Source organism: Sphaerodactylus townsendi, linkage group LG13 (assembly GCF_021028975.2).
Source record: "Sphaerodactylus townsendi isolate TG3544 linkage group LG13, MPM_Stown_v2.3, whole genome shotgun sequence".
NCBI lineage: Eukaryota > Metazoa > Chordata > Lepidosauria > Squamata > Sphaerodactylidae > Sphaerodactylus > Sphaerodactylus townsendi.
In genome coordinates this window covers 45,982,784-46,009,658 of record NC_059437.1, presented here as the reverse complement: position 1 = coordinate 46,009,658, position 26,875 = coordinate 45,982,784, and the positions used below count along the sequence as shown (strand labels likewise).

The window sequence follows — 26,875 nt, the reverse complement described above, 5'->3', positions numbered from 1 at the left end:
AAGATTTAGCATCTTCCTTTTGTGAAGATTCCTGTCCACTTAAGTTCAGACTTGACCCTGGACTTCTTTGGATCCTGGAGGAACATGGGGCAGAGGGTTCTGGTGGCGGGAGGGACCACAGAGAGCGGCCCTGATCTAGTTGAATTCTTGGCTCTTGGGTAGGAGCTGGTTTCAATACAGAAGCTAGGGGGCTTCTCTTGAATGTCTTGGGATGCAAGAAGTCTAAGATGTAACCAGGAGCAGAGGGGGCTCCTCTTCACCAGTAGAATCTCCATGTTCCACATCAGTTTCCTCCTCTGGGAACAGGCTGGGAAGACCCTGACATGCTTTCCGTAGAGACCTTCTAGAGTAGTTTAAATACATTTTTATTGCAGAAGGCCTTTGAGTATGATGAATGATGGTACACAAATGCAATTTTATATAGAATTTGAATGTTATTATGTACTTTGAACATTTATGTACTTCATGATTTTAATTTTTTTGCTCCCAGCTACCTTGGAAAAGAGAGAAAGGCAGACTATAAAGGTCCCAGAAAGAATAATCCTAGAAGAAACATTGGCCTGATTTTAGGTAACTGGGAGACTTGCCAACGGATTAAGAGCAACAGTCCTTTTAGGTCAGTGGTGGCGAACCTATGGCACGGGTGCCAGAGGTGGCACTCAGAGCCCTCTCTGTGGGCACGCGCATAGTCGCCCCCACCTCCCCCCCCCACAAATCTAAGCTGGCCTGGGCCACTGGGCTCAATTATTAGCATTAAACCTAAGACCTAGTTTTGGGGAAGCAAAATGGCCAAGTAACCCTGTCATAAAAGTGCTGTTAAATTTCCGGCCCCACTGGGAATTTTCATCGCGAAGAACTAAGCAGCACGATTCCTTTTACCTGGGAGTAAGCTCAGTTGCTGGCAATGGGGCTTGCTTCTGAATAAACCCTCCTAGGGTCATGATTCACCCTTTGGAAGAGCTGCACAGTTGCTTCAAATCAAAGCCACCCACTACCACCAAGCTTACTCCCAAGTAACGCACGTCTTGGAGCCAACTGTTTTTTCTAAACTAAAATCTCAGTATTCAGGTTAAATTGCCGTGTTGGCACTTTGCGATAAATAATTGGGTTCTGAGTTGCAATTTGGGCACTCGGTCTCGAAAAGGTTCGCCATCACTGTTTTAGGTATTGTATAGAGCGCCAGTGTGGTTTAGTGGTTAAGGTGTTAGACTAGGAAGTGGTGGTGAACCTTTGGCACTCCAGATGTTATGGACTACAATTCCCATCAGCCCCTGCCAGCATGGCCAATTGACCATGCCGGCAAGGCTGATGGGAATTGTAGTCCATAACATCTGGAGTGCCAAAAGTTCGCCACCACGGGACTAGGACCTGGAAAAACCAGGTTCAAATCCCCACTTGCACCATGGGCTTGATGGCCCTTGGGGTCTCTTCCAACTCTATGATTCTAGATGAAACTATTTCTGCAGAAACTGGAAATCTAAGAAATAGGGAAATCCTCAGAAGCTTCCCTGTGCTTAACTTTAAACAGCGGGAAGGCACTGGGGGAAGATGATCCCTTAAATATTACACGCTCAAGCTGTGACACTTTACATGAATTGAGTTGGGAAGCCTACCGGCTACCAGTAGAACTAGTCCAATATCAGAATTATATCCCTTCCTGCACTGAATACTAGAAATCGATGTGCACAACATGAAACTTCGGAGGGACAGCAGTGGGTTCCATTTATACGATTCCAGTTTAAAATGCTCAACACGGAATATATTTTCCTCCTGGAAGAAGAGTTAAGTTTGTTCAATTTACTAAAGCATTGGATGGTCTTTATACTACTTTTTCTGAGGTTCAGCAATCAAGTATAGATCAAAAAGTAATGGAAGAAGTTCATTGAGAAACAGTGATTCTTACATTTAAGGGTGACCTCTGTAGCAGTCTGCTTTTTTATGCCAATTGGTTTTAATATATTTGGTCATTATGAAGTAATTTTGATGATCTAGAAGTGCCCATAAAGCTGACATTAATTCATGGCAAAAGAGGACTTTGGCTACACATTTCGAATCAATGATCTAAACCAATTTTACATTCAGCAGAGTATCTTTAATCTCAATTACAGCTTGGTTTGCCAATACTGACCACCCACACCCACAGAGTAATTCCCTTTTCTCTTCCACCCCCATGCAGCTCGGAAATATTTTCAAACACAAACATGGGTGTGGGGTGGGGGCTCTGCTGGGATTTCATTTTGATTTTCATTGCGGGGGCAGGATCTTCCCAAGAAGGCCTGCAGCAAAAGTGAAGAACTTTAATATCACCATTTCTTACAATTCCAGCACAGTACTCTAGGCAAGATATAGACGACAATAGACAAGATACTACTTGGAATAAGGGATCTGCCTCCTGGCCCAAAGTAACGGGAAACACGGTGGTTAACAGCAGGTGGATTCTAATCCGGAAAACTGGGTTTGATTCCCCACCTGTTCTTCGAAACTCTCTCAGCCCCACCTGCCTCACAAGGTGTCTGTTGTGGGGAGAGGAAGGGAAAGGAGCTGCAAGCCACCTTGCGTCCTCAATGACACTGGAGCTGTGATCCAGCTATGCTCTGACGTAAGGTGCATGCTGCTATTGCAGGCGCAAAAGCCACCAGACGCTTCTCAGCTAGCCATGCCAACCAGAACTCAGACCATGGCGTCTATTTTAAAAATTGCCAGGAGCGCAGAACGTTCAGAGCTCTCAAATCTGTCTCATAACACACACACACATACACCCCGTAACACAACTTGTCATGTTTGTTAGATTATTTTTCTTCCTACTCTGTCCAAATGCATCAATGGACGAATGCATTATCCCAAAACACCTTCTGTGTGTCAACTCTACTTAATCCAGGGAAGCGGGAACACGGGGACCAACAAATAAGTACAGAAAGGCGGGTTAATGTCGTGACGTCGCCTTCATTGGAGGAACTAGCCTGGACGTTTGCCAAATATTTAACAATTCTAAAAAGAGTGCAGAAATACGCCTCTAACACTCCGACCCTTGGATTCTGAACTGAACCCACTTAACCTCAAATGCATTGCAATGTAAAGGCTATCTCCTGGATAGCCACTTTAGTTTCCGCATGCTTGTGTCCCTTGGCTTATGCAAACAGAAAAAAATCCGCAACACTTGCATGCTTCTGAACGGTTTGGACAGCGCACATCTGTGGCTGCACACCACAATTCTACTGAGGGGAGCCTGGGTTCACGCAAGGTACCACATGCTTTCATGTGCCATTTGCTCCCATTAGTGCTACATCTGATGCATATTTTCTACATAAACGTACCCAGCTGCCGTACACACAGATCAAGGATCTCTCTAGGTCAGTGCTTTCCGCTCTGACTGGCAGCGGCTCTCCAGGGTTTCTGTCAGAGAGGCACCACTGCCAACATCTGCAGTCCTTGCTCTGGAACTGCCAAGGTCTAAACCAAGGACTTTCTGCATGTAGGTCTGCCACCATGGAGAGGTTGGGTCTTGCTGACCTTCCAGGGCTGAATTATGGTATGACAAGGTCTTAAATTATGCCCATTTAAAAAGAAGAAAAAGTGTTTGGATTTAAATCCCGCCTGCCTCTAGGGCCGTGGTGGCGAACCTTTGGCACTCCAGATGTTATGGATTGGCACTCCAATTGGCCATGCTGGAAGGGGTTGATGGGAATTGTAGTCCATAACATCTGGAGTGCCAAAGGTTCGCCAACACTGCTCTAGGGGCATGACAGGTGCCCCTCCTAGTTCACTGTTACACAGATGAACTGGGGACCTCATCAGTGGTCTGAATGGCTTTGGAGCCTGCGAGGCAGGAGGGGGGAGTTCTGGCTTCCTTCCTCTGCTCTTTGCACCCGTGGAAATGGCAAGGTGGTGATGTTTGCTCCTATTTCTGTCTCCATGTGTAGCCGACAGATAATCCAATGTGGGATTTCCCTGAATGAGCTCACACAGGGTGGAAAATTGAGGAGATTTGTTCATACAGGTGTAGCAACCCCAAATAAACATGGATTCCAAGCTCAGGCCAGGCCAGTAAGAAGGAGACTGCAAGCAAGAATTATCAGGTTTGTTAGCCCAGTAAGTATATCAGCTCCTCATTTAATGTAGCAAATTGGAAGGCGGGTACCGTGTAAACCCCTTAGGAAAGCCCAGAAATTCAGGCCAGTTAAATGCAGGATTTAAGTGCTGAGAGTCTGCCAGCTGCAATACAATTTAAAGAGAAAACCTCTTTAAACCTGGCATTCCATTTCTCTACCCCGCCCCTTTTAACACACACTATTAACTGAAAATACCTTAATTCTAATTCCATAAAATGGCCATATCAGAAACCAGCAGCAGCAAGAGCCCTCTCTAGACAAATTATACAGAACCCTAAAAATAGCTCCATAACCTCAGCGGTGTTAAGATTTCTGTAACTTCTTAATGTGGGGGCAAAGAGATGGAAACATGAGAAGTCATTCCGTCAAAGCAATTTCCTGTGATATAATTCAATGCCGTAAAAAGATGATGAGATTATGACTTTGAAATCTAAAACCCGTATTTACAAAAAATAGCAATTTGTATTACAAAAATAGGATGTATAAATGTTTATACAGACTCGTTTCAGCAAGGCCATTTATACACAATATGAAAACGTATATGCAATAGAATCACATCCACTATGTTCTCCTATACCTGACTCCTAAGCACAAGATATACTGCCAGGTATAACATGCCTGTAATAAAGGAGGGCCCACAGAGCCAAAAACACAGTGATGTAGATATTATAGATAGAATTTCTTGATATTATTTCAAAGCATCTGCGTAGGTCATCACCCCAAAACTGTTATGGGGGGCGGAATATAGGGAATTCTGACATAAGTAGAAGGATAATGATCCCCTTATAATTTGAATAGTCAAGGCAGATTATCACAACCAAAATCAATGCCATTTGAACCGCAGAACACATGGAGCCAAAAGATTCAGAGAACACCTTGATTTACTTCTCAAAAATAGCGGTTCCTTTTAAGTAACCATCTAACCAGAATTCTTCTCCCATATATATACACACACACACATAAACACACCTGTGCATGTGTATGGTATTCTGGATTCTCTCACTTTAGTGCACATTAGTATATGGAAACCAGAGTTAAGTAAAGAAAGGGGGCAAACTTGGCTGCCAGAAGATCCTGCTAAATTGTGTGAGAAGAGGAGTTTGGATTTATACTCTGCCTTCTTCTCCTGTAAGAAGTCTCAGAATGGCTTACAAACTCCTTTTCTTCCTTTCCTCACAACAGACACCTTGTGAGGTAGGTGGGGATGAGAGTTCTGAGAGAACTGTGACTGGCCAAAGGTCACCCAGCAGCCTTCACATGGTAGGAGTAGGGAAACTAATCCAGTTCACCAGATAAAGAGTCTGATCGCGTGGAGGAGTGAGGAATCACAGAATCATAGTGTTGGAAGAGATCCCATCAGGTCCAACCCCCTGCAATGCAGGAACACACAAGCAAAGCACTCCTGACAGATGGCCATCCAGCCTCTCTTTAAAAACCTCCAAAGGTGACTCCACCACACTGCGAGGCAGTGAATTCCACTGTCAAACACCCCTTACTGTCTGGAAGTTTTTCCTGATGTTTAGGTGGAATCTCTTTTCCTTCATCAAACTCAATTCTTCAGATTAGAGTCCACTTGCTCTTAACCACTACAAGGTGGTTTAAGGTGAGCATATAGGTGAGCATGGAAGAAAGAAAGCCTGCCTCCTCCTCCTCCAACCAGACCTGCTAGGGGGAGCCACTGCAGTAAATGTGCACCTCTTTTATCTCGACAATGAAGGGATTATTTCCTTTTCCAAGAGCAAGCCGAGAATTCAGAGGAGCTAGCAGAACATGGCAACAGATTGCTAGAACCTTCTTGTGTCACTGCGATCTAATCACTGCCAATTTACTAAAAAACAAAACAAAATAGCCTTCTGGTGGCAGAGGGGATTTGTGGCTTTCAGAGGCTGAGGCAAAGAATGTCTGCAGAAAACTGCCATGCAAATGCCACTGCAAAATCTTTATCCTTACAACAACAACAAGACCTCCAGAGGGAACTGTTACCATGTGGAAGCAGCCTTAGGGGGATATCTGATGTGCACCCAACTTGCACAAATTGGGGGGGGGGGGGGCTGACAGAACAGGGCAAAAGCTTTATAATCTGATGTTGAGTGAGCCCATGTATCTCTTATGAACAGTCTGAAACCATTTTGAATAATTTCAGGACATTGCCCCAAGTCAGCTAATAGAATAATTTTGAGGACCCCTGTAGCTTAAAAAAGCTAGAAGAGAGTGAATTGGCTACAGAACAGAGGAAGTCATGATTTGTGTAGGTTTCACACAGCAGAGCATCTACTCTGGGGATGCACTGTCAGTTTCCTTCCTTTGCCTGCTAGCACCATCGTATTGACCTCCGACTTGAAAGGATATTTATAGTGCTTCGCAAAAACAGACAGTGGTTTTGCTGTGACTTCTCTCTGGCATTTTACCAACTGTTTCTATAGCGATCAGCATCAGAGTGTGAAGCTTCTTGCGGATTCTATTTGCTGAGGGTTTTCTCTCTCCATATCCTATTTTGTGAGTTTGAAAGAACCTACAGATCTCAAAGCAATGAGAATAGAGAACAGGTTCTACTAAAACAGGGATGTCCAGCTCTGGCGCTTCAGATGTTCATGGACTACAATTCCCATCCATCTCTGGAGCTCAACCCACCCATACAGAAAGTACATTAAACATCTGAGAAGGCCTATAACCCTCCCTCTTGACAGGCACAGGTAAAAGATTACAGAGACAGCTACAGTGTGCCAAATACTACTCTGCTGTGTATTAGGCAGCAGCACGAGGAGGAGGAGGAGGAGGAGGAGGAGGAGGAGGAGGAGGAGGAGGAGGAGAAGAAGAAGAAGAAGAAGAGGAGGAGGAGGAAGAGGAGGAAGAGGAGGCTCTCTTCATGTTTGTGTTCTCTTTACCACACTGGCTTTTTGTTGAGGAGGCAACCAGAATCTCAATTTAAGGTTATGAAGAGCACCGCAAAGCCAGCACACTGAGCAACCTTTCCTACATCAGAGCCAGCAAACATTCAGATAAGAAACTGTAACCTGAACTGAAATTACCTGTATGCATTTTTGGAAACAGGTCGTGGGTCAAACTTAAAGAAAAGGATGCACATGAGGAAGCAGTGCTTCTTGCAGAGCCGGTCAGTGAAAGGTCATACTGCAGCAACCTGAAAATGAAACACACACAATAGAGCCAGTTTGACTTGGAAATTTACACAGATGCATCTCCCAGCCTCAAATGGAACTCAGAGTTCCTGCTGGTTTCGTTAACAACACTCCATATTGAAATCAACAGGGCTCTGGAGAAATATTTTTTGTCTCCATGACTCATGGAGATGCATGCTTCTGAAGGCAGGCAATTGGCAATGCCGAAGATGCACAATGTTTAATCAGGAATTGAAAGCCCATAATCTTGTCGAAGGGTGGGGGGGACAGGGTTTTGATACACTCAGAAGAAGAGAAAACAACAAGTTTGCTTAAAGGCCATTCCCTGCCCACCCATGTTGCAGTCTGCTTGTTGCCCACCTGTCCAAGAAGTCCATCTCTATGGTGAAGGGGCCCTGGAAGCTAAGATAACGCAACTATAGATTGTCAAGTCAGATCGGCATCAAGCCATGGTATGCCAAACCAATGAAATCTAGATTTGAAGATTACGTTTTGTTGGCTGGTTTCAAGCAGGGGCGTACTGCTCAGGGGGACATGTGGGGGTCAAATGTCCCCGGACTGTGGCCACTTAGTCACTTAGTGGAAAATCACCCCACACCCCTCCTCCTTTCCCCAGGGTCCATACACTGACTTCAAGACCTGGTGCAAACCCCCCCGCCCCACTGTTTGATTGTGGTGGGGGAGGGTGACCACCCATATGGGGTGGGCTGGGGGTAGAAAACTCAGATTTTGCACCGGGTTACATGAACAAACTTAACTCTTCTTCCAGGAGGAGCCCACAGAGTATTTCTGCTGACAGCAAAGCACACCTTCCCCACCACAACCCAAAATGATGTTCCTGGAGGGAAAACAGCAGCATTTGAAGGGGTAAGTTGGGAGGAAAAGGAGTTACTGGCAAAAATCCTTCCATTAGTAGAAACCACTGATGGGATCTAGCCAGTGGTGGGATTCAGCCAGTTTGCACCACTTTGGCAGAACCAGTTGTTAAACTTTTTGAATCCCACCACTGGATCTAGCCGCCTTTGGTTTGTTAATAAAGACATAATACCAAACGATGGTTATTCTTTCTGAACAACTGCTTGATGCCTAAACTGAACCAAAAACTCACTTCTTTGCATTGACGCCACTGTGCAAAAGGGTATTCTATGTTTGCTCAAACAAACCTTGAATTTATAATGCCTGTAGAACAAGAGAAAGAAACAGCTAACTTGCATGGTGAGATGAGGCAGATACCACTTGGATAAAAATGTCACAAGAACTTTCAGATCAGACCACGGGTCCTACTAGTCCAGCACTGTGTCTTACACAGTGGCCAACTAATATTCTGGGGGGCTAACAAGGCACAAAGCCATACCAGATGTTGTCCCGTACCGGGGTTGCCAAAGTCCAGTTGGGGCCAAGGGATCTCCCAGAATTCTAGCTGATGGACAGAGATCATTTCACCTGGAAAAAAATTGATGCTTTGGAGGTTGGCCTCTGTGATATTATACCCCGGTGATGTTTCTGTTTTCCCCAAACCCTGCCCCTTCAGGCTTCACCCCCAAATCTCCAGGAATTTAATAACGCAGAGCAAGCAACCTTCCTGCTAGAACTATCATTCAGCCAATGTGGTGTAGTGGTTAAGAGCAGGAGGACTCTAATCTGGAGAACCGGGTTTGATTCCCCAATCTGCCACTTGAGCTGTGGAGGCTTATCTGGTGAACTAGATTAGCTTGTGCACTCCAACACATGCCAGCTGGGTGACCTTGGGCAAGTCACAGTTCTTTGGAGCTCTCTCAACCCCACCTACCTCACAGGGTGTTTGTTGTGGGGGGGGGAGGGAAAGGAGTTTGTAAGCCCCTTTGAGACTCCTTACAGGAGAAAAAAGGGGGCATATAAATCCCACTCTTCTTCATCGAGACGTATTGCCTCTGAATTGAGAGTCTCCCTTTTAGTTATCATATCTACTGACACACCTGTCTTCAATGACATCTTTTCTTTTAAGCTCTGGGAGGGAGAAATGGACACGTGAATTATGGGAAGGGAGGTAAAGAGAGAATACTGATAGCAGAGTGCATTTTTAGTACAACAGGGACATTGCATTCATTTCCTTAAAACCAATCCAACACCTGCAGCACGCTTAAAGATTTCAGCCACGTCTGGGCAGTATGACGAATGCGCTTTATAGATCAGAACCTCACAAGCTTTGGCAAATATTTCCTACGCTGCCCCACTGGGAGCCCGCCTGGTAATAAAACTGCATCATGGTCTTACTTTTTCTTCCAGCAGAAACAATGATTAGAAGATTGCTAACTGAGCAGTTCCCATATGCTTCACAGCTTGCATGTATCGAGAGTTTTCAAAATGCAGAGATGGTGGTTTGGGAAGGGGGGAAAAATCAATGCCTGAACTCCATAACAACTCTGAATAATTGACTTAACTTTGCCCCGGTGAGTGATGACCCAAAGAGTTTTCATTGAAAACAAATTAAATTATTTTTATGGGCCCAAGAACATAGTTAGGGATAAGGCGATATCTTCCCATTTCCAAGCGACAGTTCTGCCTTCTAATTCAAGATCTGCGTTTCAGTGGCAACTCGCCAATCCTCTCGCATTTTCAATCCGACAGAAGGAAGCCATTTTACGTAGCTTCTCACACTATTTTATTTTCACTCTGAAAAGCAGAGTTAGAAGGGCTGTGTTCATACGATGCTAAAATTAATAGCCCGCTTAGAGTCGCTTGCCAAGCCAAGTCACAGTGCGACGAGACAACGAAGATCATCTACTTGGGGCAACTTGTTCAAAGTGCTGGCATCTTGCTAAGGACTTTAGCCGCAGCAAATAAAATAACCACTGGAGAATGGACTCCTACTTTGGGTTTGCAAAACTTTTTAAAAAGTCATCTGCTGCCCAATATGCAAAAAAAAGCCATTTCTCGGAAACCAATATTTGTCCACATACCAAGATCTAAGACTAAGGAAAATAATTTCATCTTCTGAAGCACTTTCCCCATTCAAATATGATGAACTACTGACCTGATTTGTGTGCCTACAGGCTTTCAATAATCAACTGTTGGCCTAGCCAGCCAGAAATGTCACTGTTAACATGGAATCAATATGTAAAATTCAGCACTCTAGACTTTCCCCAACCAAACCCCGTTTATTAATAGCATCTAGGCAAAGTTCTTTCTCTCATTCATCCTCCTTCTTCTGCCCAGCTTCTCAATCTTGGTTTAGCAACATGCCTTTCTCGCTCCATCTTCCTGAACTGTTCTGATATTGCTAGTACGCTTCACCAGTTCTACGGCTCTCTGCTGGGCTTTAAGTAATGTGATTAGCCAGTGACTTTTCACACTGGCTAACACAGTCCGATAAAAAAGGTGTGGAATGAAGAAATAAAACTAAACCCTGCAAACATGAGCTAGCCAGATCTTTAGATTAAGGTTTCAGAATGGGACCAGAATCAGCTTCTTCCGGAGACTTCTGCTCATGAAATTTTTACAGTGGTGGCGAGACTTCTGCATGAGAGCTCTCATGTTGTCCTTCACGGAATTACTACCAGAAGTTCACTACAGTTGACTATAGAGGATCAGTCAGCCTTGACTTGAATGGTGGTCTGAAAGCTATTGGAATTAAAGAGCCAAGCTATATCAAAATTCACAGCAACAGATTCAGTAAAGGAAAGTCCATCTGCATAACTGAAATTGACACTCAATGCTGCCAATAAATGAAATGTTGATTAATAATCTATACAGTTTCTGCAGCATATATATATATATATACACACACACACACACACACACACACACGCACACGCACACACGACTCCATGTCATGAAAACGTGCATGACTCACTGGACACTGGGTGTATCTCTCCTCGACCACATCACCAACGACATGGTCCAAAAACAATTTGGCATCGCACCCATCGAGGCAAAAATGAGAGAGAGGCACCTGCGCTGGTTCAGCCATGTCCGATGAACAGCCCCGGACACTGTTGCCAGCATTACCTATCACATTGAGGTAATAACATAATCACATTGAGGTAGTCAGTAGCCATGCGGACAGCCAAAGCAATAATGGCAAGACACCATCAATGCGGATCTGAAAGTTACAGGCCTGAAACCAGACATCACGCTCAATCAAGAGAAGTGGCGTTTAAAAATCCGAGCAGCGGACCCTGCATTAGTGGGACAGCACGAGAAGGAGGAGGAGGAGGGGTTCCATACTCTACCAATTCAGCTCTACAGCCATTGGCTGAGAGACCTAATCTAGAAGTCACATGATTACTCACACCTTCTGCATGAAATAGATAACGAACATCACTTTTGCTGGTATGAGAACAGGCCTCATACCTAACAAAGGTCATGAGTGAGGCCATGCACTGCCTGGCACATTTCTTCCATTGAGACCTGATGATCAAAGCTACATTAGTGGCTGCATTCCAGCTGGAACTGGGATGCTGCTCATAGGCATGGGAGATGCAAGGGCCAATGGTGTAGCTGATAGCTGATCTGGACATCTTCTTCCCCTTATTAGGGAAGCATTTACCTTATTAACCTACACAAAAGGTCCACTGCCTGCTTTGTACCCAATACAGTTAAACGTGACATCAGCAAGTTGCCAGGTTTCCTCCTACCGGCTCTTCTCCACAGGTGTCATATTTCCATACAGGTGTCAGCTCACGTGTTTGCATTTTACTTGACCGTTCAGTAAATTGTTTCACCCAGAAAATATGGAAATTTAAAAGGCATAATGAGCTACCTTCTAGCATAACCGTGATAAAACCAAGAAGAACTGATTGGCAGCAAAGGATCAAGCAGAGCAGTTTTATTTAAAATCTAGTTCAACAATTATTTTGCAGGTTTGAAATCTGACTCTTTTGGCATTGTTTCCATGTGTGAACAGCCATTTGATAGCTATTGCCCTCTACTGTCAAGGCCCAGGATCTTCTGTACATTTTTTTTCAAATGTTTAATTTTTTGCTGGGCTCAGGCACTAATTAGTGTGAAATCAAGCAACTCTGGTGCCTTTGCAAATTAACACGTTTCCATGGAAAAACAAAGTTCAATGAAGTACACTGTTCGTTCCAGATGGAAGCAAGCACAGGTAAGGATTTGCCTTTCATGCAGGCATCTCTGTAGTTTGCCTTGAGAAAAGTCCTCCTTCATGCTGCTGAGCTGGGTGAGGCAATATCTGAAGTGTATGCAAATGATTAACGGAATCTTGTCTTTGCTTTTCTCGTCTAAAATTTACGGGCTACTTCTCAGCAACCGCTCCTGAGGCAGTTGATAAAATCAACACCGTTACCACAGGTAAGATCGCAAAATGTAAACAGGTAACAACAGATTGGTCAGGAACATCTCAACAACTGTTAAAATGTGCAGTCCAGAGGCCAGAATGAGAGGCCAGAAGTCCTCTGAAACATCAATCTTTTTACAAACTTCCAAATAAATGGAGCTTCTCTGGGCAAACAATTAAGTATCCAGGATAGTGTTAAGCAAAAGAAGCCTTAAAACTCAACTACTGAGCATGCCTTAGAACCATGGTTCTCAACCAGTGGTGGGATTCAGCTGGTTCGCGCCACTTTGGCAGAACCGGTTGTTAAAATGGTGCTTGTAAACAACCAGTTGTTATATTATTTGAATCCCACCACTGGAACCGGTTGTTAAATTATATGAATACCACCACTGTTCTCAACTACTCTTATCTCGTGTTCTACCAGGGGCTCTATTAAAGGAACTTGGTCCTGTTGGAAGAGAAGGACTTTGCGCTGTTTCCTGCCTCAACCACAGAGGGGTTTTTACTAGTAAGCCAGATGCTAGATAGGGACCTAGGGATTGATACCTTTACTCTATCATGCTGGCGCTATCCCTTTGATGTTAGACTAATACTCTCAGGGACTTCCTTCCTTCCTTCCGGCTTGCTCACTCTCTCTTCTCTCTTCTTGCTCTCAAACCATCTACAGCACAATGAGCGTAGAGGATGGATGCTCAGTCTCCAACAGGTCCCACCATAATAAAAAACAAAAAACCTAATAAAGCCTAACTACTACTCCTCCTCCTTATATGCTCTTAGATGTTCTGTTGTTTTTTGTTATTTAAGGTAAGTTTGAAGGACATTAAAAATTTCAGAGGCAGCCCCCAAACACTTGTTGGTGGGCAGGGTGTACAGGGGATTAGGAGAAATGTTATTTGCCTAAGATTTATTACTAGCATACCAAAAAGTTGCAGATGGATAATTTGTGGCAGGTATGGTCAGCGGGAGACTGTACCACATTTACAAGTGGGAATGGGGCAAGTGATTTCTTAGTAGTTGCTACGAAAACCCTGCATCCCACCTACAGTAGACATACTACATTGTGTGTTCCTGTGATCTGTGTGTTCCTGCATTGCAGTGGGTTGGACTTGATGGCCCTTGGAGTCTCTTCCAACTGTATGATTCTATACCATCATTTGAGAACCACAGAGGGGTATTTGCAACAGGTTGCCTTACAGTACAGCTTGGAATGTAAATGAGGAGGTATTGTTCAAGTAATCCAGGTCCAGACTATTGATAACCATATCAAATTGTACCTAAAAACTGACGGCCAGACAGTACAGCTCTTCTGGGATCTCTGCAATGAAATCCCACTAGCTTTACCATTACTGACCCTTCACAACTACAAAAGTCACTTGACCATCAAGATGTTCCAATGCACTGCTGCCCTTCCAAACTAGGTTATTCTGCTTCCAGATGCTTCACGTCTGAACAATTCTGTTCCAAAACCCACTCAAAGAACCGAGCAGAGTTTTTAGCTTGTGGGCTGGAAGTGCTGCTTCTGGAAGACAAGAATTTTTGAGAAGCCTCTACTGCATGCAACTGTTATGACTGCTCAATAAGAATGTCAGCAGGACCTAAAATTCACTTTGGCCAGCTGCTAGCTCTGTGGATCTCGTTTTCCTTCTGATGCTTCTTGCAGATGACTAATTAAATTGGCACACGGTCCTGGATGATAACTTTGGCGGAATAATCTACAGCAGCAGAAAGGCATCTACAAGATGCTCTGTTTACGCAAGGCAGTGACACTCTTCCTTTGGCTTCCAGCAGGATTGTTCAGTAGGCACACAGGATGAATTGACAACCCGCAAGGCAAATTCATCAAAAGAGGCAGCCACTTCAGTAGGGCCACAAAGACACTTCTGTTCAAGTGTACAGGTCTTGTTAGATCAGGTCTTCACAGTTTGAATTAACATTTCTAATTCACCTGACGAAAAAACCCACTCTCCTTGAACTGGCTCTTTCACCTCAAACAGCACTTACTCAAAGAGATCTGCCGTTGATATATTACATTTTTATCTCACCTCTGTTCCAAGGAACTCAGAGCGGCATCTCTCGTTTTTCCTTCTTCATTTTGACCTCAAGAACAACCCTGTTTGGCAGCCGAGGCTTAGACCAATTTCATCTATTTCAAGGGCTTAGCAAGGGTTTGCATAATTTTTTTAACTTACAAATTTGTCCATTTTATTCTGTAAGCTACCCGAGTAACACAAGGTAAAAATGTTTACAAATAAATGAAACAAAAGCAAAATAATGGCACAGGGATCCTGGCATTCTGCGAAGGAGTCAAGCACAGGTCTTGCTTTATCGTTCCCAGGTTAAGAATCACAATGGCGGCATGCTTATCCACGAGAAGCGGGCCATAAAATGCCTGTCCCGAGTTTCTTTGCTCCCACCCACCAATGTGCTCATCTTAGCCAGAATCAAAACACATCTTATGGCAGCAAAGGAAGGCTCCTGCCCTCTCTGGCTTCAGCCTGGTCTGCAAGTCAGAGTGACGAAACAAACATAGCAGGATTTCCCGAGGCCTGGCAGAACCCCCCTTCCCCAACCAAGAGCGGCGGATGTAACCAGTTTAAAAGGACAGATGTCAGATAATTTCTGTAAGCTGCAAGAGCACTTTGCCGGGTAACTTGCCAGCAAATTAATTAGATTACTCAATCAAAAGAAACTGTTGACAGTTAATGGCTTGCAACCACTCACGAGGGGCCCTCCGTGCGAGATTCCCGTCTCTGTTCACCGATTAAAACACACTACCAAGTGGCGAAGTTTACTTCAGCAAGTGCAAGTTAATTTGGCTGCCGCATTAAAGCTGACCCAGCTGTTTGTGGCAAGCTGCTGCCTGCCTGAGAGCATCAAGAAAAGCCAGCGGCACAAATGATGGCTCTCAAGAGTTTTGAGCCGGAATGAAGCCCCGGGCTTGTCTGCTCCTTCCTAAATTTTTGCTGAACCCTGTCTTAAGTGTCTTGCAGCTTTGCTACTGATGCATTGGGGCTTCCCTGTGTCCAAAATGAACCACTGGGCAGGATACCTTCCCCGCCCTGCAACAGACACCTTGTGAGGTCGGTGGGGCTAAGAAAGTTTGGAGAGAACTGTCACTTGTCCAAGGTCACCCAGCAGTAATGTAGGAGCAGGGAAACAAATCTGGTTCACCAGATAAGAGTCTGCGGCTCAGGTGGAGGAGCAGGGAATGAAACCCAGTTCTCCAGATTAGAATCCACCTGCTCTTAACCACTACGCCACGCTGGCTCTCCAAGAGACTGCCATCGGTGGGGGTGGGAGAGAGAATGCAAGTGTGGATCCTGCAAATCCAGTTCAATAGCAGAAGCGCTTTCCTCTAGTGGAGGGAGTTTTCCTCTGAAGAAAAGCATCTTCACATCTGGAACAGATTGGGAGGCTGCAGCCCATGGAAGAAAGCAGCCAGGTGACAAAGCCCACACCATGGCTGCATTCAGACATCATGATGGGCACAGACTTAACAAAGGCATCCGAGACCAGGATCAAACCAGACTACAGTATCCAGGGAGACAGAGTTGAAGGCACCTGGATAAATCAGAGTTTGACTCTTTCCCACAAACCAGAATGCTAAACCAGAATGCTTGACTGAAGGCTTCAAAAACTAGGAAGACTTTGGTCACGCTGTATGTATGACGAGGAAAAAGAGGGAATGGGCAATTATGGCAACAGGTTCACACGTGTCACAAACAGACTCTTGTCTGTAACACGGCCAATTATTAGAACAGGCTAATCTGAATTATAAGCAAGAGTGCAGATGAGAACAGAGTGCTCCAGACACAGTTCCCATTAACTTGAGATCTGACTACTGCAATAATTATTATTTATGAAAGCCCTAAAATTGCTAGCTATTGCACAAACATGATTCTAATCCTAAACAAGCGTAGCCTGCAAACTTAATTACTGTTAAAATTCCCCTACACATTACTTAGTAGAAAAACAGGAGGAGGAAAATAAAGAGAACGTAACTGAAACTTCTAGCAGTCTTTTCACTTACATCTGTGACAAGACATCTTAAAACTCATTTTATACTTTTGCAGTTTCAAGATCAGAACTTTTGCTCCAGTAGTACTGTAGCTGCTAATGGTGTATTGCAGGAAAAAAAGGATTTAAATTTGTCAGGGGTCCAGGGGACTAGTCCAATACAGTTTTTTTAATAGAGGAACAGCTAACAAGGATGGATTCTCCTTAAGAAATCCAAAAATGTTCTAACTACATCTCTTTTGTGCTTACCCTTGTGGATTCAGATATCACCAGTCATTTGTGAAGCAGAAGTAGCAACCCAGCCTGTTGGACGCCAAAGACCACAGCCACGAGGTGCAGAGAGACAGCCCGGCTCCAAGAAAAAGGAACTCGCTGTCTGGGTGCCAGAAGAAACCAATATTTTTGTTGATGAAGAAACACCAGCAAAACAAGTTGGCTTCTGAGAGGGAATCGCAATATAACTAGGCCAAAGGTCTAAGCTGCCTTTTGGGCTATTATTTTTTAAATAACTGATGCAATTTTTTAACGTGATAATGCCCAGATTTCTTCACAGCAATTGGAAAAGACAGACCAAGAGAGATTTTGACACTAACTGACCAGTTGACCCATTGTTTAAGATTTTTAAGCAAGGCACGTTATTGCAAACATAGAAAGGGAAAACTTCAGCAATTTTTTTTCTAATGCTCAAAATACTATTTGTACATAAGCGTAACATATCAATCATGACACACAGCAGGTTAGTATTAGGGTGTTGTGGGGTTTCCGGGCTGTATGGCCGTGTTCCAGTAGCATTTTCTCCTGACATTTCGTCTGAAACTGTGGCTGGCATCTCTGAAGATGCCAGCCACAGATGCAGGCGAAACTTCAGGAGAAAATGCTACTGGAACATGGCTATATAGCCAGGAAACCCCACAACACCCCAGTGACTCTGGCCGTAAAAGCCTTCAACAATACAGGTTAGTACAGGGGTCTGCAACCTGTGGCTCTCCAGATGTTCATGGACTACAATTCCCACCAGCCCCAATTGGCCATGCTGGCAGGGGCTGATGGGAATTGTAGTCTGTAGGGGGTGAGCCAGCGAACCCAGCAGAGCTTCAGACAGAGCACAGGAATGCCTGCGCCATCTGTTGCCTTCTGGGCGCACACGCTCACCTGTCACAAGACCCCCATGACTCAAGGGTCACAAGATGTCCTGGAGAAAGGGACAAATGGTACATACCCCCACGTATGGATTAGGCCCAGACAGGAACGTTTCCTCCCGCACGTACGCAGCCCCTATGAGTCATGTATTGTGCAACATCCTCCCGCTCTCCCGCCTTCCCCAAACCCTTAATAAAAGATGCCAGGGACCCCAGCTCGGCAAATTAGCCAGATCCATCGATCACGCTATATCGCCACTGGCTTCTCTTCACCGGATGATATCGCTGCGTCTCGCCTATTCCTTGCGTCGACCGTAATGACTTCAGTAGTCCATGGACATCTAGAGAGCCACAGGTTGCAGACCCCTGGGCTAGTATTGTTATCCCACCCCAAGCCTCCATCCTCATGAGGCTAAAGAACAGGAGCTCACCTAAAGACACACAGTATCCAAAATCAGAACATCCAAACTGGTGGCTTCCCGGCTCAGATTCTCTTAACGGTTACAGTATGCTAACTCCCAGTGGGCGCATCTTGGGAAACATGAATCAGCCAACTGCTTCGTCTTGCATAACCATGCTTCTATGGAACAGATGGTTCTGAATAACTCAAGCAAGAGAACCAAGTCACAGATTCTGGGGGAAAAGCAAAACTTTTTCCATGGCATCTTGACAAGTGGACCCAGAGGAAGAATTCTCTCTGGAGCTCAACTACAAAGCAGGCAGTGAGCAGATAACATTCTCCGAGTCATCTCAGAACAAACATACGATGCAGATAATTAACGCGACGCCTCAGCGCAATCATCCACACAACTCCTCTGGCTCCCCCTCTCCAAGTTGTCCCCTTGACACAGACCTCCCCCAGCAAAAGCCAGAAGATCCAGCATTGTTTCTCATCCTCTGCACGAAACAGAGATGAACCGGCTAGAGCTGGTATTTGAGCCTTTGTAAGCAAGCTTTGCTTTTAAGGTCAATGTTTGCAACTACACATTTTTATTTCTCGGATTTCCACTGAAAGATAAGCATGTCATTGGAATGAACAACATGCGGACACATGAAACTCCAGCACGGCGTGGACTCCAATCTGAAGTTGAATTCCCCACTCCTCCATCTGAGCAGTGCACTCTTCTCTGGTGAGTGGGACTTCTTTCCCTGTTCCTACACATGAAGCCTGCTGGGTGACCATGGGGTTAGTCACAGTTCTCACAAGACTCTCTCAGCCCCCCACCCCACCCCACAGGGTGTCTGTTGTGGGGAGAGGAAGGAGTTTGTAAACCACCTTCAGCCGTTGCTTCGTTGTGCTTCCCTTTGGTGTCAGTCAGGTTGCCATCTGCGATGGAAACTTTACCATTCCAAATAATTCCTGTTTTTCTCATAGTATACATTGTTTAATAAGGTACATGCTTGAAACAGATCAACAGCGAAGGTCAGATATCTTTCAACTCTCTTTCTTTGCCTTTAAAGTTGCCAAAAAAGGACTGTCCGATATCCAACACCTTGGGTCTTCTTACCGGAGAGAAAAGCGGGGAACAGATCCTAACTCTTCTGAGAGCCAGTGTGGTGAGCTGGTTAAGAGCAGGTAAATTGTAATCTGGAGAACCGGGTTTGATTGCCCATGCCTCCACCTGAGTGTCAGAGGCTTATCTGGTGAACCAGATGTGTTTCCGCACTCCTACATTCCTGCTGGGTGACCTTGGGATAGTCACAGGTCTTCGGAACTCTCAGCCCCACCTACCTCACCAGGTGTCTGTTGTGTAAAGAGGAAGGGAAAGGAGTATGTAAGCTTTGAGTCTCCTTACAGGGAAAGGAAAGGAGTTTGTAAGCCTTGTAAGGTGGGGTATAAATCCAAACTCTTCTTCTTCCGATTCACTCGTACAACTGTCAAGGTCAGTTAGATTGGCTGTGATTTTCTAAGATCTCAGGCAGAGGACTCTCACTTTACCTACTACCCTAACACATTTTCAGCTGGAGATGCTGGGGTTTGAATTTTGGGTCTTCAGCAGGTCTTGCAGATGCCCTGCCATTAAGCGACGGCCCCTCCCTGACCTGCGGCACATTACTACCTTGCTTACAGCAATATCTCTTTCAGTTTACCAGCAGTGCTGCCAACCCATAACCACTTTGATTCGAGAGAAGAGGCTGTAGCTCTTCTTGCAGCCAGCACTGTTTCAAGGCAGAACTGGTGAGGCAATTCAATTCCTGATGATAGCTTGAGCAAGGTTTTACTATTTGTAATCTTCATCCTCACAACGACCCTGTGAAGCGGGTTAAAACAAATGAGATGGCTGACCAATGGTGGAGCAAGGATTTAGACCTGAGCCTTTCTGGTTTAAGTCCCAGCAATTCAAGGCACTATGCCACACCAGTTGCCGCTTTAAACCCACGCACATGGAGCGTCGTTTTCAAACTGTGGCTCACAGCCAATCCATTCCTGTAATGTGCCATCACTGGGGGAGACACTCAGTTAAAAAATGGCACTTACTAGACCTAAGAGGCTTCCCCCAGCAGACAGCATAAACTGATAATGCTCCCCAGCATCCTCTGCAAAGCGCAGGGGTACTGGAATCAACCCATCAACAGGGAAAAGAATAACACGTGCCTTACTTTACCAAGCATTATTGGAATTCTGTGTGGAACCATGTTTCGCTTCATCTAACACCAGCCACCACACATTTCATTGCTTGTCCTCGTTAAGAATTCATGCTGCTTTATGCAGGCATACATTTTTCATAAGAGCAACACTGGAACTCTCTCGCAGGTGTACGAGGAAAAAAAATCTAGCATCTTTCGCACGCCCAGAAATGCAACACTGCAGCTGAGACACTAATCCCGAAAAGCAAACATTCTGATAATTGCTCTCTTCGGAACATGTGCTTTTAATGACAACGCTTCATTTCTCAAGGTGTCCCATTAGGTGCTGCCTAATCAAATTGCTCTTTGGGGAAAAAAAAGACACGGAAGGAGAATCTACATCAAAAAAGACACTCTTCAAGGCTTTCATCCTATAGAAAACAACTATTTACGACACTTGTTTAACCAGCAGCACCATTCAGGGAGGGGAGCATGTATCCATCCTCCAGGAGTATGTCAAAACATGCAATTATTTCTCTATTTCTGACCAGCTCACTGGTTTGTACACATCAAGTAACTATTCCCATAATGAACTGTTTTGACATATTAAGTATGCGTGCCAAAGGCCTAGATCGCTCTGTACGAAGAAGTGTGGCCTTTATCAACATTGCTATAATTTTATAAAAGAGAATCTAACAGCAGCAATTAATAAACTACTTTCTTGCTATTTGATTTCTATTACCCAGTCTCTACAGAAATACCATGGTGGAACACCAGATGTTAAGCAAAACATTCAAAAAACAGAACCTCTGCTAAGAGACAAGAAAAGAAGACATTCACTGCTCCTTCTCAGATAGCCCACAAAAATTACCATTTTCTGTCTCATGGAAACATTCATCACTCAGTTTTCTTTCGGGAGGAGAGACTCTACAAACTACATTGAGCACCTGAGCCCCACTTGAAAGCACATATTGTCATTGCACTCTGCCCTTCCTTACTGTTTCGCATTACTGTCTATTTGTCCTGTGGGTTTCCCAGCCCCATCCCATCATCATCATCGGGTTATTAGGGCAGAAAGAAGAAGAAGAGTTTGGATGTATATCCCACCTTTCTTTCCTGTAAGGAGACTCAAGGTGGCTTAAAAGCTCCTTTCCCTTCCTCTCCACAAAAGAGACATCTTGGGCGGTAGGTGGGGCTGAGAGAGTTCTGAAGAACTGTGACCAGCCCAAGGTCATCCAGGTGTGCTGAAACAGATCTGGTTCACCAGATTAGAACAACCACATTTGAAATACACATATACGGACTGCATATGGTAACAGTCTGCTGAGCTAAGTGTGAGGTCTTTCCCTCAGATATCCTTATGGTTAAGGGGTAGATGGGCCAAGTGGGCAGAGCTTGCCTTGGGAGAACAGTCTGCTGATGAAAACCTAATCTTTGAAGGTTGCAACTTTTACAAAGTGTACAGTTGCTTTGAAGCTGAACAAAAGTTAAGAAGCGGTGAATTAAGAAGCGATGATTAAGATTAAGAAGTGATGAATCAAACCCGGTTCTCCAGATTAGAATCCACCTGCTCTTAACCACTACAGATTAGAATTCGCGGCTCTTAACCACTACTCAAGAGAGCAGCAGATCTGTTCCTTGTAACATCTAGTTCTACCTACATAATGCAGCCTCGGTGGAGCTGCAGGAGAAGCACATCACATTTTTTTTCGGTCAGCCCCTCCCACTCCCTCCCCCAGCTTTGTAGGAATGTAAGAACTAGTCAAGCAGTTTGAGCATTAGAACACCTGGATTCTTTCATGATTGAGCCTTGTGAGTCCAGCACCACCTCAGAGGTAACACCCTCTCTATGCCTAAGTGCTTAGTGTGCAAAAGTTCATATAATGGAAGGGAAGAGGCCAATAAAAACTTGTATTGGCCATCAAAGATATCTGTCATTTATTGACCAGGGAAATCAGACAGCCATTACCTTTATTTTTTCTACCCACCCAATCAGGCCGCCAACAATTAAAACAGCATAATAAAAGTACATCATAAACCCATTACCACCTAATCTTGCATTTGAGTAAATCCTGTAAAAAAGCACAGCCAAAGACATCTAGAAAACACATGAAGGATACATATAGAAAACACACAAAACACAAATAAGCCATGAAAGTCAGACCAAATAAAAAGGTCTTTTCCGCAAGCAAAATACAGTGATAGGAGGGGACAGGCGAACAGGATTTCCAGGGTTTTGGCACCACAGCTGAGAAAGTCTTGTCATATAGTAGTGATGGCGAACCTTTTCGAGACCGAGTGCCCAAATTGCAACCCAAAACCCACTTATTTATTGCAAAGTGCCAGCATGGCAATTTCACCTGAATACTGAGGTTTTAGTTTAGAAAAAATGGTCGGCTCCAAGGCATGCATTTCTCGGGAATAAGCTTAACGGTAGTCGGTGGCTTTGCTTTGAAACAACTGTGCAACTCTTCCAACAAGTGAATCACGACCCTAGGAGGGTTTACTCGGAAGCAAGCCCCATTGCCAGCAACTGAACTTACACCCAGGTAAAGGATCGTGCTTAAGTTATTTGAATGAAAATCAGTGGGGTTTAACAGAGCTTAACAGGGTTACCTACACTGCTTTTCCAAAACTAGGTCTTAGGTTTAATGCTAATAATCGAGCCCAGCGGCCCAGGCCAGCCTAGATGTGTGGGGAGGGAGTACTCTGTTTGCGCGTGCCCACAGAGAGGGCTCTGAGTGCCACCTCTGGCACCCGAGCCATAGGTTCACAACCACAGTCATATAGGCACGTGGATGTAAAATGCCACCAAGTCACAGTTGACTAACAGCCACCCCCAGCAAGGGACTTTCAAAACAAGTGACAAGCACAGGTAGTTTGCAGTTCTGCAGAGTCTTCCCTGGTGGTCTCCCTATGTCGACCTCGCTTCGCTTCCAAGGTCGGACTGTACCATGTTGCCTTCCCTCATATGGGTGTAGCTAGACCTTAAGGAATACCTTCCAGTACTGGCAAAGATCACACATTTCAAACGTAATACATGCCGGTGGCCAGGTGTTTGTGGCGAAGACATAGGCAGGTGCATCATCCTGTATATATGGGCACTCCCCTCCTAAGTTTCCAGACAACTGGCTGGCTTCTTTTATTGTCCCCTCCACGTATGAAAACAAACGATTTCAAAGCAACCATGCATAAGCTTTCAGGAGAGACCACCCTGATTATTACTTCTTTTACCGACTATAATTTGGTTTGGGAATGGCATCATTTAACTCACCTCCGAAAGCCAACTACGATTCTTTAAAGATTACGACAAACCTCTAAAGCCATTATTAATGATGCTCCCTCCGCAACAGGGGCTATGAAAGACCAGAAGAGAATGAGATATAAATCAAAAAGTGATGGGCACATTAAGGCTGACATTTCCAATATTTTGCTTGTCTCACACGGCTGCCTCGCGTTATCGCCCTTTGTTCCATATTTTATTTATTCTATGTGATTAACTTTATATGGATCTGTTAAAAACATGACAGCTTAACATTGTTAGAATAATTGAAATCTATTCAGCGCCTTGATTTGTCAGTGTGTTGTTCGACAACAAACAAAAATACACACTCGCTTAGCCGCTCGTAAACGGAGAGAGAGGGCTGGGATGCTGATGTGAGAAAAGCAAGAACGAGGCAACTTTTGATTTTTTAAAAATAATTCTCAATACAGTTTTTTAAAAAAAGAATGGATGCACACCACTGAAGGTTGACTTAAGCGATCAAAGCTGTGCAATGAAGCAGAACTAGTACTTAGAAGGCATTGTGGACCTGCTATAAAAGATGTTTGAAACACGAACAAGTCTTTTTGTTTCATGTACAAGATGAGAACACCCACCGGCAAGGATTAAAAACTGTGTCCAGGGACAACTCAGTGGCAGAGATCTTCTTTAGCTCAGACCCTTGATGTTTCCCTTGGACAAAAGCACATTCGTGCATCTGCTGAAGTAGCCTCAACAATACGCTGTTAGCACAAAGAATATCTTATCAACCTGGGGATTAATACAGTCACATGAACCAATTGTTTAATTTAGTGGAACTGTAAGTCTTGGCCGGTGGCTACTCACTTTGGAGACAGAGCCAGGGCCCAGGTACTGTATACGTATATAAGTGAGGAAAAGCCCCCCTCCAACAAGGGGGAGAGAGTTTACATTACTTACTTACCTGGAAGCCAGGAGCCATAACTCACACAGAACGATACCTGTTGGGCATCTGCAACTGCAGCATATCATGACTGTGCCCTGGACTGTTATATGGCTTCTCCGTGGACACCAGAATGTTTGATTGTGGGGTGCTGTAGAAGTAGCAGCTGGAAGAAATCTTTGCTAGGAACAGGATGTTTGAGGAATGCGCTATTTGGCAAGGTTGCTTGCTGCCTGTCTAACCACCGTAGCATCCCAAGAATTGATTATACCAGCCCCTCCCCCATGCCGACACAAATATTGTACAACACCAGATTAGCAAAGCATAAAATGGCACACCTGTATGAGATGTTGCTGGAAGGAGAAATACTCCTGGGTTGCTTAACAGAAGCGTATCTGGAAGGGGTGCATCTGTCCCAACTAACGACCCCTGGTTATGCTGTCCTCCCACAACCCCATAATAACCAGCCTGGTTAGAGATCTGATCCACTACTTACTTAAAGCCAAAACAGTGGGAAGAGACCCCAAGGGCCATCAAGTTCAACCCCCTGCAATGCGGGAACACGTAATCAAAGCACTCCTGATAGATGGCCAAGTAAATGTGCTGCAACACCCTGCATCAGAGGGGGTCACAAGAATGCTACTTTTATGGCCCAATTCAGGGGGGGGGGGATCTACTCGTGGAGGCAGTGCAGGCCTGCACCGGTGGATTTGTATTCCCTCGGGCAGTTACCCCAGTGGAGGGGCAAACACGCTAGCAGGAGGATGCTGTGGCCCTCTGGCATACTCAGATACAGTGCTGGGTGCCACATCAGAGATCCTGTGCCACAGCTGACCCTGTTGGCACAGCAGGGGCATGCCAAAGGCATGCCTGGGGGTAGAGCCAATGTTAGTTGGCTTTCACTCCAGGTTTGTGAGCTACACTGTGGCCCGAGGCATATCCATTAAACTCCATGGGGGTTGGTGCTGGTTCTTCTGCCTCCCCACGTCGCTGGAAAACACTCTGGAATCGGCAGGGCGGCATTTAAAGCCCCAAATTAAATCCCTAGGGCAGGGGTAGGGAACCTGCGGCTCTCCAGATGTTCAGGAACTACAATTCCCATCAGCCCCTACCAGCATGGCCAATTGGCCATGCTGACAGAGGCTGATGGGAATTGCAGTTCCTGAACATCTGGAGAGCAGCAGATTCCCCACCCCTGCCCTAGGGCTTTAAACTGGGTTGCTTGATGTTATAACCGAGAGTCTTGCTCATTTTCAGTTCGGCACAGGAGAGAACGAACATCACTGTGTTCTTACAACAGTTGTGTACGCCTTTTGTGTTACCCCTTAGAACAGAGTTGGCATACTAAGTACAAATTCCTAGGATGCTTTTGGTATGGTAAGATGCAAACTGAATCAATCTGCACGGCATGAAGAGCCATCTGATTGCTTCGTCACATCCCCAAACTGCAGACGTTTACCGTGTCATTGCGAAGCTTTAGAAAGCAGCTGAATGGAGCAATCACCTATTAAGTCTTTATCTGTTTTTGCCACAGACAGACAAACCTAAAACACTAGATTTCAGGGGGGAAGGGGTAGTTTCCTGATAAGGGTCTGCTTTCAACTCCAAGATGCCACAGGTGATTTTTTAAAAAGCCATATATGACCGCTGGGAAAAAAACAGACGTTCTCCTCTCTTTACCATTCCCTCCACCTTTTCATCTTTTAAAAAAGTAACTAAAAATGTCACAGGTGAGACACATTTCAGCATGCTGTATGACCCAAATGACAATCTTTCAAAGATTTACGTTCATTACTTCTGCTTCCCCAAAGGCTGAATGGCAACATGGGTCGAGCCAACCCACTGTTATTTGCACTGAGAAACTCCTAAGGCTGTGGTGGCGAACCTTTGGAACTCCAGGTGTTATGGACTACAATTCCCATCAGCCCCTTCCAGTATGGCCAATTGGCCATGCTGGCAGGGGCTGATCGGAATTGTAGTCCATAACATCTGGAGTGCCAAAGGTTCGCCACCACTGTAAGGTCTACCACGTAGCTCATGGTGGGCAACGTTTGCTTATGTTAGCTTGTGAGGCTCCAATGTATGCTGATACCTACTTACACACATATCCTGGCTTCCTTTTCCAACATATGCACAGCCAACCAATCAACGTTGATTCCCGAACTGTTCCCTGGCACCATGAAGTGTAATTCAAGCTCCAGAATCTCACACGCAAATTAAACAGCTCTTTGCCCACAGCTTTGAATTCAGTATTAATTTACAAATTCCCCTTTACATTCCTATCATGTGAAAAATATTCCTTTTGCACATTAATTGCTCTCTTACAACAATTGGCTAGAAACCTGTAGCTTGCAAAGAGATGAAAGGGATGTGAAGGATCCACACTAGATTTACGACATGCTTTCAACTGAACCACACAGTGACTTGACGTGACAGTCCCACA

The 26,875-nt window shown here is 44.9% G+C and overlaps 1 protein-coding gene across 7 annotated transcripts in view; it reads right to left on the bottom strand.

Moving 5' to 3' along the window:
* TANGO2 (transport and golgi organization 2 homolog) overlaps positions 1–26,875 on the bottom strand; it is an 84,613-nt gene that overhangs the window by 48,785 nt on the left and 8,953 nt on the right. For 5 of the 7 annotated variants that reach the window (XM_048515113.1, XM_048515111.1, XM_048515117.1 and 2 more), the window contains exon 2: positions 7,139–7,248. In XM_048515113.1, coding sequence (XP_048371070.1) covers positions 7,139–7,194 — 56 coding nt within the window. In that variant the 5' untranslated portion in view covers positions 7,195–7,248. Of the gene's footprint in view, positions 1–7,138; positions 7,249–16,790; positions 16,872–23,522; positions 23,586–26,875 lie in introns of those variants that run through there. The other 2 variants (XM_048515115.1, XM_048515116.1) reach the window with 2 other exon arrangements.